Raw genomic sequence first — 15,578 nt, 5'->3', positions numbered from 1 at the left:
AGTGAAAAATAAGAAACGCATGGTAGACAGAGTCCCCTTTCACCAAGTGTTATAGTTCAATGTTCTGTGGCCAGGATAAAAATCAAACAAGTCCCAAATAGAAATAGGGCCATCTCCAATTTTGGGCTGGGAAAATCTTAAGAATGGGACAATGTTCATGTGTTTGAATTTGATTAGTATTAGGGCTCCCGGAATGTCTTTGGGCAACATCCCTAGCCATCCCACTCTCCTGACGCTCAGGATTCCGCCATCTAGGTCAGGTGGAAGCGGTCTGTTGTTATTGAGCCAAAAGATGGCTTTATTGAACAGGTCCTGGCTTGTTTCATGTTTGTCCTGACTAAGTTCAGGGACCCCGGAGAGAATAGTCACATAGGGGGCGGCTTCAGGGGGTAAATTCATTCGGTGTCTTCTTTCTTGAGGGAGCCTAAGGGCTTTAAGAGGGGGGCGAGTGGGCTTAGAAGGAACTTTACTGCCGCTTAGGATGGGTGTACTGAGAGAAGGATCAATTGTTCGTTCTTTCCTGTGTTCGATGGACTTGGGGTTCACAAGGTTAGTAGAGAGGGTAGGACGGGAGGGAATAACAGTATTTACAGGTGATGGTAGAATCCTTTGTACTATTTGTTCAACATCAGACAACCTATTTCCCAGATCCTGAATTTTTGAGAGCAAAGGTGATAAAGCCGCATTCAACAGTCGCTCAATATGGGCCAGTAGGGTCGATTGGAAGGGGGGAACAGAGTCATTTGATGTGATCACTGTCTTAAGTGGCGTTGATACGCTTGGGTTGACGGAGGAAAAAGAGGGGGTACAACACATTCGGGCGGCATTTGGTGGGGTAACCACATTGTGCCCTTTGTTGACTGGTTCCCGAAACGGCGTATCAGATAGAGGTCTGATTATTTCAGGGGCCTGGGGAGTGCAGTTTATGAGATCCGTATCTCTGTCCACTGTAGGGGAAGTAGAAATATCAGGGGCATAGTTTGTGCCACACAAGGCATTCAGTTCTTCCCAGACAGACATAGTTAAGTTACAAAAAGGGCCCCAGTACGTCACTAAACAAATCACAACGCACAAGAAAAGGGTAAAGTGTCTCTATACCTCATCCTTTGATGGGGCCAAGTGGGGTGGCACGTCCCGTCCTCCTCGGGTCCTCTGAGGGCCACAGAGGGCCCGCCCTTTGCCCGGGCTTAGCCCGGCGCCCGCCCGCGCGCGCGTCCCGCGGGGCCGGAAGTGAGGGCTGACTGAAATAGGCTCCGGTAGCAAGTGGGTGTGGCCGCCGCCTCCCGAGTCCTCCCGCTGCCTCCAGGAATGGCTGTGCACTTCACTGTGCACCCGCTGCGCCTCCCGCGAAGCGGGAGACGCGAGGTCTGTTTTCAATCCCCTGGTAGCAAGGGGGTGTGGCCGCCGCCTCCCGAGTCCTCCCGCTGCCTCCAGGAATGGCCGTGCACTTCACTGTGCACCCGCTGCGCCTCCCTGCACTGTCATTTAAAGGCAGTACACTTTCCATTGTAATGGCAACTAAATTTGAAGAAACATACAGTTTTACTGATAAAACTATAACGCTCACAAACAATGTGTGGAAATCGGTTTCAGCGACTATTTTATTTGCACATCACCAAGTGTATTGATTTGCTTTTATCCTGTTTCCCTCACACTGCAAAATAGGTGCTTCATTTGGGCTTTCCTAACTGTTGATATATTCTTGAACATTTTTACAGTTCATTTACAATTATTTAAATGTTATTGTGGATTAATAAAAATATGGCATCCCACAGCCTTTCCTTTCACGTTCCCCGTACCCAAGCAAGATTGACAGATAGTAACAAAATCATTTTACAGCCAGACAACACCAATCTCCACGTTAGACGAATAAGCAGTAATTTGTAACAAGCTATAGCATGACATTTAACCTGTCTTTGAAGCACAGAAAATGTGACAAGATAACAGAACATTTAAAGGCTTTTTTTTTTATTATTCTCCGTCTGAAGTCTAGCATGGCTATTTTGGGGGGGAGGGGGTGCAGAACCCCCTACATCCCAACTTCCAGTGCTTATGATGCCTTATGATTATTTTTTTCCCAGGAACATAGGATTGCTTTAATTTCGTATTATTCCTAGCTGATAGAAACTTCTAGCCGCAGATTCCTTATTTTGAATATACCCAGGGGTCCAACTGGTTCCAAAAGACTTTCAAGCAGTAGCCCTGCAAACCGGTAGGTGGCGTCATTTGGCTCCGCATAGGTGAAAACTGTTTTGGAACTGATGTGCATCATACCTAGCGCTGATGTCAGTTCTTTCCTTTCTTCATCAGATAGCGCAGTTCCAGATTGAGCTAATCCTAAGCCGTTTTCTGACTGGTCTTTTTTAAAATTTTGTTGACCTTGTTTTAAATGATATCTTCTGTTGTGAGTATGTCACCAAATAAACGTACTAGTTTCATACTGTGTGGTGCCTGTCATAGACAAATGTCGGTGACAGACTCTCACTTGCCATGTTTGTTGTCCCTGGAACTGGTACACTGGTACACGACTCCAAAGCATGTGAGGATTGCTGCATCGTGCAACCCACGGTGCTGAGGGAGTGATCCCTCAAGCTCCTCTCCTCCAGACATCAGTCGACTCCGGGACGCTCAATGTCCTGCTCACGTGGGAGGCCCCAGGACCATTCATTGAGCTCCTCCCGACATTCTTTGTCACACTCTAAGTCTTCAGGGAAGTCAAGGGAAGTCCTAACTTCAGGCCTGCAAGTTGACGGGCCTGATCCTTTTTCCACTATGCACCTCCCTGATTTTGTCGGAGAAACTCCTGCCCAACTCAAGTAATTTTATGAGGCCATGCACCTCATCATTGGGCCATCTGGCCTCTCTGGAGTGCCTTTTGGTCCCATTGGCGCAGGAGGGCCCCTACTGGGACTACTCCAGCGAGTTCACCCTCTGCACCAGTCAGGCCCCAAGGATCTTTTGGTGGTTCCGGAGCAGAGCTGCGGGTTAGACCGAGACTTTTCTCAGCACCCGCTCCAGTGCAGACATCCCTGGCGCCGCTGATGCCCCTAGGTGGTGCCATTGTTATTCCCAACACCAACACAGAGCCAGATGGGTGTCGTCCAACGCCCCATCCGGCACTGACCTAGGACATCCTCCCCGAAGTGGAGCCAGTGCCTTATTTGATGGATAGGCCTGGTGAGAGAGACTTTTGGGAGGAGTCTATGGACCCTTATGGTTAAGATCCAGTTGAGGCGGAATACTGGTAAGAGGAATTGGGTGAGGCCAGTGGGTTAGGCACACCTGACACTGGCCTGGTAACCCCTTCTACTGTGGCTATTGAGGAGGGAGCCTCGTTTGGAATGGTGGTGCACTGGACAGCGGAGGTCCTGGACCTTAATCTAGGCAGTCAGGAGTGCTACAGCTGGGAGTCACCCCCTCAGAACCCTTACTCCAGTTTAATGAAGACCTCCTACTTGGGGCCTGGTCAAAGCCCTGTACAACGGGTCCTGTTAATAGAGTGATTGTCTGTCACCATCGACCACGCTTCTGGGGTTCCCAGTTTCCCTACCAAGCACCCACCCTGGAGAGTTTCGAGGTCCAAGTCGCTTCATCTCACATCCACGCTGGTGCGTTCCCTACCACTCAACCGGATAGGGAATCCAAGAGTCTGGACACCTTTGGTAAGAGAATGTTCTCTTCCACCAGCCTGACATTGCGGTAGGTGAACAGCGTGTGCCTGTTGGGCTGTGAAAGCAATACTCTATGGGATTTGTTTGCTCTAGTGCTGCCTATGGTCCTGGAGTAGGCCTGGGCCATACTCTTTCAGGCTGTTGCAGATCGGAGGGATATGGCTAAGTTTACCATCCGATGTGGACTTGACACAACCGGCTCACTGGGCAGCACCATTTCATTGTCGGTGGCCTTGTGGTGCCATGCCTGGCTGAAAACATCTGGTTTTTCAGGGTATGTCCAGGCTTCCCTCATGGACATGCCCTTTAATGGCTCTCCCCTCTTCGGAAACAAGATGGATTTTTTTGCTGTAGCGCTTCAAGTACGGGGCTACAGCAGGATTCAACTGCTGGCCATAGCCCTTCATCAACTCACATACACCTCCTGCATCTTTTGTGGCCACAGAAGGGGTCTCCAACTGCGACCATACCCTCCCAGCCACAACAGTCAGAAGGCTTCCCAGCCTATTCATGGCCAAAGGAGCGGGTCCCAGAGAACATGTGTGCCAGACGCCAGCTGTCCGGTCAGTCCACCACCCTCTCACAGTCAATATCTCCAAGCTTCTTTACTCCTCCCTCAGACCATCATGGGCATCCAGTAGGAGGCAGGATTTGCCATCACCTCCCCCACAGGCCGTTGGGAGCTCCAGATAGTCCTAAGGGGATATTTTCTCCCCTTTGTAACACCCCCAGACACCATGCCACCAACTTACGATCAGCTGATGGAGGATCATCTCTCCTTGCTCTGTCAAGCAGTGATGGTTCTCTAGGATAAGGGAGCCATTGAGAGGGTGCCTGCATCAGAAGTAGGTCATGGTTGCTATCCCTGCTACTTTCTGGTGCCAAAGGATGGAGGACTTTGTCGAAACCTAGATCTGTACCTTTTCAACTTCTTCTTGAAAAAGGAGAGTTCAAAATGCTCATGCTCACCCAAGTTTTGTCTGCCCTAGACCCGGGAGACTGGATGGTAGCCTTGGACTTGCATGATGCATATTTCAACATCCATGTCCTGCCAGGCCACAGACACGATTTGTGGTTCATGCTGTGCTACGTTTCGCCCTTACCAGCACCCCTTGGGTGTTCACCAACGTGATGGCAGTGGTCGCAGCTCATATGCAGAGGTTGAGGATTTCAGTCTTTCGTTACCTCAATGACTGGCTGTTGAAGGCAGGTTTGCCCAGGCAGTTGTCATTCACCTACAGACCACGGTGAACCTCCTGCACTCGCTGTGGTTTACTATCAACATACTGAAGTGGCAACTGCCTCCTTCTCAGATGTTCCCTTTCATCTGAGCTGTTCTGATTATGGTGCAGTTCCAGTCTATCCTCCTAAGCAGAGAGTCTAGAATATTCAGGCTATGATACTAATGTTTCCACCTCTATCGTGGATTAAGATGAGAAGGACTCCGAAGATGTTGGGCCTTATGGTCTCCTGGATCCTACTGGTAACACATGCCCATTGGCATATATATAGGTTCTGCACTGGCTCCTGAAAGCCCAGTGGCAGACCCCTCTCCATTCCCCAACCAGATCTAATGATGATGATAGATGATGATAGATGCATCACTTCTGGGTTAGGGTGTCCATCTGGGAGAGGTGGAGATTAGAGGACTCTGGTCTCTGGCGGAGTCTGAGCTTCAAATCAACTTGAGCACTAGGCGATTTGCTTGGCACTGAAATCCTTTCTTCCTTCGATCAGAGGAAGGCTGGTGCAGGTGCTCACGGACAACACCACCGCCATGTGGAACTGCAACAAACAGGGTGCGGTGGGGTTGTGGATCCTGTGTCAAGAGACCCTGTTCCTCTGGACATGGTTGGAAGATCAGGGAATTTCCTTGATGGTACAATACCTGATGGGCACTCTGAATACAGAGTGGACAAACTCAGCCCATATATGCCTAGAAAATCACAAATGGCGTCTCCCTCTGGAGGTGGTGCAAACTCTATTTCAGCAGTGGGGAGAGCCTTGGTTAGATCTGCTCACCACTGCTGAGAATGCACAATGTCAGCAGTTATGCATGCTGGATTTTCCAGGACAGCTCTCACTCGGAGACACTTTTTGTCTCATGTGGACCTCTGGCGTCCTGTGCGCCTTTCCGCCAATAGCATTCCTGCCAAGAGTTCTCAAGAAGATCAGGAATGACCGGGCCCCAGTCAATCTTGTGCATCTGGATTGGGTATGGAGAGTCTAGTATCCCGAGCTCTTGAGCTTGACCATTGGTCCTCCTGTCAAGCTGTTTGTTTGAGAAAATCTCCTGTCGCAGCAACAGAGGAGGGAACCTGCGCACTCTCCACCTGCACATGTGCAGATTGAGCCGCAACAGTTGATATCTTTTGACCTTCCTCTCAAAGTCTGTAACGTTATTTATTTTGGCAGCCAGGTCCACCAAGTCTGTATATGTCTGCCATTGGGATCAGTTTATGGCATGAGGTGCTTCCCACAACATTGACTCCCTTTCTCTATCTCTCTCTCTCAAGTTCTATTGTTTGCATTATCCTCAGCCTGGCATGGCTCCATTTTGTGGACAGTCAAAGGTTACCTTAATGCCATCTCTGCATTTTTGCAGTTGCAGGACCAACTGTCCCTCTATGTCACCCGTAGTGGCTACGTTCCTTAAAGGCCTGCGACATATGTTTCCTCTACACCATTCATAAACCCTCAGTGGGACATCAATTTGGTTCTCACATTTATCAGGTGTACATCCTTTGAGCCTCTCCACAGTTACATTTTCAGGGTTATGTGGCTATTATATCGACCAGGAGGGTCAGCGAGTTACAGGCACTCTCAGTTGACCCTCTTTTCATTGCTTTCCGTCCAAACAAGCTGGTCCTCCGCAACTGTGCCTCCTTCCGTCCCAAGGTTGTGACTCCATTCCATTTAGGCCAGAATATCACCCTGCCTACTTTCTTTGCTCCACCCAATCCTTCCAAAGAAGAGGAGAGACTCCACCCTCTGGACCCAAAAGAACATTGTCATTCTACCTGCACCCTTGCCCTTCGGCTCAAGTGTACCTGTGTTGGCGCAAAGCAACATATGCTGTGCAAGGAGAGGACAGGAATGCCCCATATAATGGTAAATATGGTGCATTTATGCCCTCCCCCTGTCACGCAGCAAGGTGTCTTGCTGCATTGCATAGCATGAAAGTATGAAAACTCTGGCCCTTCATTTTTACTTTGTCGATGCATGCAATATTTGATACATCAGATGTACATTTAAAAAAAGTTTTGTTTCTATTCCAGAGAAAAGCAGCAGGCTAAGGAATATCAGGACCAGCTTCTGTGTCAAGCAGCCTATCAGAAGCAGCGCAAGGAAATGGAGACCGAAGAGGCCTGCCGGGAGTTTCAGGCCGGGCTCCAGGCAGAGCAGGCCTATCAGAAGAAGCTCCAGGAAATCCTGGCACGGCCTTATGTGAGCCACGACAATGTACACCCTCTTAGAAGAGCACGGATCTCGAGTCCCAAGGACTGGTTCCCGGCATAAGAGTTTCCATGGAGGGACACTGACGTGATTGTATGATCATTTGAGACCAAACTACAATTAAATGTGAACGGCCAAGCTAACATTTAAACAATTTAATTTTCTTCACTTTGATTATGCGCCTATCGTATTCTGAAAATTGATAGTGTCAATTGTGTTTCCATTTTCCCTGTTTGTATCATTCCTGTTCTCATCAATACTGGCTGTGAATTTTGCTTCCTTAACATTTTTTACATTATAGTACTGATGAACTATGTTCATTTTTCCCATTATTTTGGAGGAAGCTATCCATTTCATGCCACCTTTCCTCATAAGGTTTAAATGAGAACAGCAGTAATAAGGTGATTTCAGTGTAGTAGTGGAGAAATGTTTAATGGATCAACATTAAATGCTTCACACGTTTGAAGTCCTCCACTATTGAACAGTGAAAAAGAGTCAATGATGAACTCAAACCACAAGTATGAGGACTTATAAACTGTTAGGTTGTTATTTTTTTAAGTTCAGAATTTTTTTTAATTAAAGTAATTTCAGACAAAATAAGCACAATAAATCAATAAAGATGTTACATAAGATCAAGCACTAATACAATAGCAAAAACCATAAAGCTGGGTAGAAGTCATAAAGAAAAGGGGAAATAAAAAGAAAACAGCTGACGTTAGGCAGTAAACTGTAAGCATGACTGAGGAGTCTTAAAATGTATACCAATAAACCATTCAGGAAGTTGAAAACTGTAATATGAAATATACAATTTGTAAAATACACAAGTAGAATATGAGATATGAAACATATGTAACAATATGGAACAATCAAGAGGCATTCATGGAGGTTTGGGGACTTCTTGCTGTCGGGGAGATAGGGGCAAAGAGCGACTGGCACTATCATTAAACAAGGAAGTAACAGGATCCCACAATTCCCTTCTTTTTGTAGCCAGAGTCAGTGGATAGACAAAAGTTGTGTCTAATCTGTGATTATAGCAGACAGCATACCACCAAGCCTGATACGAAATTTTAGTGAAATCTTTCCAGTTTTTGGTGATTTGTTGGAAAGCTACTGTTAACAATAAATCAATTATCTTTGTACGCATTGTGCATTGACTCCAAATAGGAGAAACGCTCCCCAAGAAAATGTGTGAAACAGAAAAGGGATGTGTGGAGGATTTTTTTAAATTTATTTGGGACCATACCTGCACCCATAAAGTGTGGACTAGGGGGCAATCAAAAATCATGTGGAAAAGGTCTGCTTGTTGTGTTGAACAGGACCAACATAAATCTGTGGAACCTGGAAACTGTTTTCTGAGAGTGAGTGGTGATAGTAATAAGCGATTGTAAATAAAAAATAGTGTCTGAGTCATATTAGCAGCTCTAAATGACTTGCGCAGTTTCAACCAAATTTTATACCAAATATCAATGGGCCAGGAGACATGTAAATCCTCTTCCCACTTCTCCTCCATCTTAGTTTTAATGCGAGAAAAGGATGAAGTTAAAAGATAAGCATAGATTTTGGAAGCTTTGGCTGTTTTGAGGAGTAGAGAATATAATAAAGGCATACTGGAAGGTTCTGGAGAAACAAGAGAAGGAGAAGCTAGGTATGAAACATGGGCCTCTCGAAGTGCAGTGATTAACAAGGCATATTTGGTACGAAAAAAAGAAGGAAAATGAAAGGAAGAGACAGCTGATAAAAAGGAAAGGAATTGACCCTGATGATATAATTGATGAACCCATATGAGTCCGTGAGATCTCCATGCCTTCCAAAAGATGGTTCTATTGTTGATTAGGATAGCAATATTATGCCAAATAGGTTGCTCAAAAAAAGATGGGCTAGGCAAACTTGGAAGAATTTTGGACGTATGCTTGAGAATAATGGTAGATATAAGTTGTGGTTTTCGAGAAAACATAAGATATTCTTTAAAAGAGAAGGGAGAGATGAAAGAACGTTCCAAATCCAACCAAAGAGGAGACGAGGAGGTAGAATACAAAATTCACCTAGACACTTGGTGTAGCAGGAAAGATTTATGGTATAGAGAAAAGTTAGGAAAGTTCACTCCACCCTCCGTCTTAGGACGCATAAGTATGGTCAAGGACAAACAGGACTTTTTATGACCCCATAAAAAGGTAGAAAGGATAGAATTAATTTTCTTAAAGTATTTTGAGGGAATAGAAAATGGGATGTTCGAAATGGTAAAGAGGACGATAGGCGAGAGCATCATCTTGATCGTATCCAATCTCCCCCACCAGGACAGATAAAGAGGGTGCCATTTGGAAGTAAAAGCATTTAATTTTTTTTAATTTTTTTTGTAAACAGATTTTATTGTTGTCCACATTCGAAAAAAAATATGCAAGGCACAAACCGCCAACATGCCCACGCAGGGGCCCATAAGACAAGGAGCATTGCATTCAAAGCATAGCCAGGTGAAGGGGCAACAATTAACCACGACTCAGGACACACTTGGACCATGCACAGTAAGTCTATAACAGTCATCGCTCGGGCTGCCAGGGTCGAGTCTCAGCAAAGTCCAGAAGGAAGAGTCCCCCAATGCCATGACACATCACAATACCCCTGCGTAGACCAGGCCCGCCCAACCACACTGCTCCATCCATACCAGCGAGAGCCTTGGCCCTTCTCGCGTTCCCAGAGCGCCAGGACCGCTAAGGGTGGACATTTTAACCCCAACTCATGAACCCCAGAACCCTCAACTACCCTCCCCCCCCTTCCCCCAAACGCCCTCTTCCACTCCCCCAGTGGTGAAAGTGCCCTAAAGTGTAGCGTCATCCCTCGAGGCCTGTGTACTGTATCTAAAACTGGAACAAGTGTAAGGCCCTGATCATAGAGGGGCATACCGCAGATGGGAGGCCCTTAGAGAGGAATGAGACCAGTGGCCCCCAGCGGTACTCGAAGTTCTTGAAGTCCTCACGTGAAATGTCGGACATGCGTTCCAGGCTGAGCAGTTGCCACAGGCGGGAATGCCATAACGACAACGCTGGTGCCTCGTTTCCAGGCTTTTGCAATGGCTAGTTTAGCTGCCCCCAAACATAACCACATAATCCTTTTATCTGCCCTGGTTTGGTGCTCTAACTGGGGGTCCCGAAGGCCCAGAAGTGCTTCTGCCATCGTGATCGGGACCGGATACCCTAAAATGGATTTTACCTGAGCAAGGATCTCCTCCCAGAACGGCCTAATGGTGGGGCAGTCCCACCATATGTGTTGGAAGTCGCCCAGTAGTCCGCACCCCCTCCAATACCTATCGGATGTCCCTGGGTAGATCTTAGCCAGTCTAGTCGGGTACAGGTACCAGTCTGCCATTACCTTTATGTGTGCCTCCCTCAGTTTCGTGGAGCGATTAAAGCGGAAGATATCTGCCCACAGGTGCTTCCAATCCTCCTCCCCAATGTCCCGTTGCGCCATACCCTCCCACCATGACATGTAGCGCGGCCGTGGTGCAGTCTCGGTAGATAGTAGGAGCTTATACAATGTTGAGATTGCCCCTTCATGGACTTGGCCTTGAGCAGGAATAATTCGAGCGAAGTAAGAGGTCTGGTGGCACCATCCCTAATCTGCGGACTCAGGGCCCAGTGAAGGAGTTGTGCGTGGCGATACCGCTCCCGGTCCCCCACCCCATATTCCCTCTTGCAGTTGTCAAAAGTGAGTGGGTCATAGTTGTGGAACAGGTGCGTGAGTGCGAGACAGCCCCCTGTCCTCAAGGCCCCTCTCGGAGTGCCGGAGGAAAGGAAGAGGTGAAATGGATCGGGGTGAGCGGCGACGGGAAGGACGTCCAGCCCTCCCTCTCAGTCACAGTGTCCCACACTTTTAGGGTAGTGCGTGTTGGGGTGCTGATGTACGCATTGAGGGGCCTGTCTTTCTTAGCGCACCATATCAGATCCCAGATTGTTCTGCCCGCTACGCTGCGGTCCATGTGGAGCCAGTGTTTTTCCGACTCCATCTGTGCCCATTCAACCAGGATGCGCAATTGAGCTGCCTTATAGTAGAGACGAAGGTCTGGAAGCCCTGCCCCCCCCCCCCTCACGCTGTGGACGCCTTAGCATGTAAAAGGAGAAACGTGCCCTTCCCCCCTGCCATACAAACTTCACGAGCATGGTCTTAAGATGCGTGAAGAAATCCTCCTCCAGCTCTATAGGAAGTGCTTGGAACAGATAGAGTAATTTAGGCAGGAGGGTCATTTTGACGGCGTGTATGTGACCCATCCAGTAGAGGAAGAGCGGCTTCCAGCGAGAGAGTTCTCGTTGGAGTCGGGTGATGAGCCCGGGGTAGTTGGCCGAATATAATTGATTGAGCTTGGGAGTCAATTGGACCCCTAGGTACTGTAACGAGGAGGGCGCCCAGTGGAGTGGAGATTGCGCTCTAAGCTGCAAGGCCTCAGTTGGAGAAAGAGTCAGGTTGAGAATGGAGGACTTGGTCAGGTTGACCCTAAAGCCTGCTACTCCCTCGAAGGAGACGAGCACCTCCTGCAAGTGTGGGAGGGAACCAAGCGGATTGGACAGAGAAAGGAGGACATCATCCGCGAAGAGCGAGATTTTGTGGGCCTCACCAGTAAAGGGTAGACCCTCTATTCCCTGGTGTTCCCGGATCGCTATAGCCAGGGGTTCTATGCTAAGGGCGAAGAGTAAGGGGGACAGGGGGCAACCCTGCCTCGTCCCTCTGGAGTGGCCAAAGGGGGCCGATTGCACCCCATTAATTGAGACCCTAGAGTGCGGGTGTCTATAGTTGGCCTGGAGCATGGTAATAAAGTGAGGGGAGAATCCAAACCGCTGCAATGTGGACCACAGAAAGTTCCAATCCACGCGGTCGAACGCTTTTTCAGCATCCAGACCGATCAACACTGCAGGGATTTTTAATCTATTGGCCTTCTGTAATGGCTGGATTTTCTGTTTAGATGGGATCAGCCCCCAGGGGCCCCTATGACCCAGCCAAAACGTACTCACCTTCCCTCCTCAGATCGTATTCACAATGAGTAGATATACAGGTAAATATACAGGTCGCACCTAAGGATGGGGAATGACAATATATGTATGTACGGATTTTCTACAATATCTTATTCACATCAGTTGGTCTCGCGGCCACCCCGACCCAGACCGTTCTACCCTAGGGCAGATCTGACACACAATCCGGTGTGTCTACACATGGGCCTGCAGAACCCAATGCTCCCTTTTCCAAACTGTTCGCAATCCTGCGAAACTACACGTTAGTTCGACCTCCTAACGCTCTCACTTACTCAAGCCACAATCCAGTGGGTATTAACACTGGTCTCCCACCCAGTGCTGTCACTAACGCCGCATATCAACGACGACCACATTCCTATGAACCATTATTTGGGGTATTATCTCAGTGGTCTACTTGGAATAGAACTACAATAATAACTTTGAATAGGGTTCCAGATTGTATAGTGTACTCCCTGCTCTTGACATCGAAGGTCCACCCACTCCCTCCTTTCAATCACCATTTACCTGATCGGGATTTCTCATCCGTTCACCCAAACAGTTCCTGACTAGAAGTGCGGTTTACCAAGATTGAACATAAGCACCAGGTACACGATAATTCTATATGAATTAGGGTATTTATTAACAATAAACACAAATCACATTACTATGCGGCATAACTTTTGCAAAGAAAAAGGTAAAGATTAGAGTGCACATTCTATGAGCAATGGACGGACATCACCTGGTTAATATGAAATCTGGACTCGGCAGTCATCTAGGTTCCCTTCTCGTCTCTGTGTCCTGGCTCTCCTTGCAGTCACACCCCAGCCGTCACAAGTACACGTCTGCACCGCTAGGCTCAACCTCGTCTGCTTCCTTCCAGGGCACCGGAACCTTGCTGATTATTAGCTACCGTCTCTCTCTCTCTCTGTATCAGTGCGCTCCGCGCTACTTCTCGTTCAGTCTTTCTCAGAGAGTTTCGGTCTTAAATCTTTCTCGGACTTCAAAGATGGCGACTGTCCACCATAAGATGAATAATAGCGGAGATGCTAACGGCTAGATGCCGCCTACGGACTAACTGACAAACTGACTAACACCTTCGCTAATATCAAAGCCCGTTCCTTCATGGAAATTCACGGCCAGTAACCTGCCGCCCACCAAATTCTTGTACCTCCCCGTACCAAGGACACTTTCCCAGCCGGCCGGCCTGAAGTTGTGTCTTCGGAGTGGAGAAAAATACATTCCTTCGATAAGGGTCAGCCTGAACCGGTTCTCTCCAAGCGAACAACAGCTTGAAACTAAAACATTACACTTGACCTAGAAGGCCTTCTCGAGCTACCGGGCAGAAAGCAAAATGGAGTCTGTCTCGTTTAAGGCCTACGGAGCCCATAATATGCATAGCTCCATGAAAAACAGCTCAGCATGTTAGCAAATGAGCGAATCATGACTAATATTTATATATCTATCCCCTAACTTAAATTCATAAGCCTTACTCTAAGGAAAATAATACGAAAATGCCCTTATATATGTAAGACAGGGTCCCTGTCTATCAGCCTAATCCCTATGCTATGGGGGTGATAGGCTGGAGTCACTCTCCATCATTCTCCTTCTCCAAAGAGCTAGCAAAAAGACAGCCATAACATTACACCCCTTGACTCCAGTCTATTAACCACAAACTAAATGGAGCTAACGTCAGTAGACGAATAATATGAAACAAAATTAACTGATCTACGACCCTTACTAAGTCTAAGAAATTGTAGCAGGGAAGGGATACACTGAATAAAGCAACAAATAGCTATGAGGATACAAATAGCAAGAATAACCCCCCCTAAAATTTGTCGTATTAAATGCATGTCAGGGAGCCAGTTAAAAAGCCAGTCAAAGAAACCCTGATCTATATGTCCTCTAATTTCTGCAGTCAAGTCGTGGAGTTTGTTAATGTGGGATTGGATAGCTTTAGAATGGTCAGACAAATTAAAACAGCATAGACCTTCAAAATCAGAACATTCATGTCCATGTTTCAACAATAAGTAATCGATAGCCGCACGATTCTGCAAAATAGCTCTACGTTCACCTTGGGAGTCTAATAATAAATCTGATAAAACAGTAGACGTTTGATTAATCGATTTGACCATCCAGCAGGCCATTTTGCCGATTGTTTTGGCATTATAAACGGCCAATGCAGGCACTCCAATAATAGAAAAAGCTAAACCAAGGTACTCTGATCTAGAATAGAGATGAACAGAGGAGTCACAATCTTCATGCAATGACATCGAATCACGTACAATACGGGAATGTGAAGTAGGATGTGAGGAAAACATTAGCAAACTTAATCTAGTGATGGCACATGGGCCACCAGAAATATTCGCGGGAATATAGGGCCAAGATGAATTCCCACAGGAAAAGAGCCATCCAGCTGGCAATAACATTGGACGATAATGGCTAGTGGCTACTACTAGACGTTTACAGGTCATATTATTCTTAACTGAAAGACATGAATCCGGAAGTCTCTTTGAACATAACAAGCGTTGATGAAATGAAAAAGTAGTAGCGGCTTGGAGCTTCAGCCGCAGGCACTCGGTAATAGCTTTAGGGTTGCAGGTCATTATGAAGCAAAGATCTCCAGGGGTAATATTAAAAGTAGTAATTCTGGAATTAATAGAGACATCAGGGTCTGGAATAAGAGTACATGAGGGACAAAATTCGTGTGCTGCAAAGTCACCCAGAATAACATTAGGTCGGGCATTAGAAAAATTAAAAATATGGTGAAGCGTTTCAGTGGATGCAGGGACAGCTACCAGACAGGTCGCTAAAATGTCAGTAACGCTCTTCATGGGGGTAAGGCAAAAATGAGGAGAGTTCGTCACCCGCTTCGCGAGTGTGATCCAAAAGTTAGACGAAGCAGCCCACGCAGACCGCGGGGCTCGCATTATCCCATCAACCGGCGTCGGTAGATCCTCTCCTCTCCCGGCGTAGCAGGCCAAAAGGAGTCCAGCGCCGACACATCCCGCAGCAGCAATCCAAAGAATGATCTGGAAGAATACAAACACAGGCCTTAATCATTCTCGTAAATAACATTTATCAGCTGGGACAGCTTCCCAGCCATCTTTCCCTGGCTTCATCACCAAAACGGTGTTGTCATGACCGGTCGCAATAATATCAGCCTGTTCAGGAGGATTTTTAGGCGATTGCACCCATATTTTAGCTCCAGGAAGATCAGACGATCCGAAGCCTTTTTGTCCTCGCACAGTTAGCAACGTTGGAGCAGAGCCTTTTTTGATCTCACCACTGAAGACAGGCATAATCAGTAACTGAGCAACACGGTCAGACTTTTTGATGAACAAATCCGTCTCACTGCTATTAAGCAGGAGAATCTTAATCTCTCCCTGATAATCACTGTCAATCACTCCTCCGAGTACTTGTACACCTTTCAGGGCCAGGCCAGATCTAGGGGCAATTA

The 15,578-nt window shown here is 47.2% G+C and overlaps 1 protein-coding gene across 1 annotated transcript in view; it reads left to right on the top strand.

Annotated features, from left to right (window-relative positions):
* The window catches only part of CFAP53 (cilia and flagella associated protein 53), a 135,153-nt gene extending 126,887 nt beyond the window's left edge, over positions 1-8,266 (top strand). Inside the window, exon 8 of the mRNA XM_086960378.1 lies at positions 6,950-8,266. Within this exon, the coding sequence (XP_086816504.1) occupies positions 6,950-7,190 (241 nt within the window). The 3' untranslated portion in view covers positions 7,191-8,266. The remainder of the gene's footprint in view (positions 1-6,949) is intronic.
* Positions 8,267-15,578: the final 7,312 nt, after the last annotated feature.

Source organism: Lissotriton vulgaris, chromosome 3_1 (genome assembly GCF_964263255.1).
Source record: "Lissotriton vulgaris chromosome 3_1, aLisVul1.2, whole genome shotgun sequence".
In the NCBI taxonomy this organism is placed as follows: domain Eukaryota; kingdom Metazoa; phylum Chordata; class Amphibia; order Caudata; family Salamandridae; genus Lissotriton; species Lissotriton vulgaris.
Note: the sequence above shows the minus strand (reverse complement) of the source record. Positions and strands in the feature narration are given on the sequence as shown.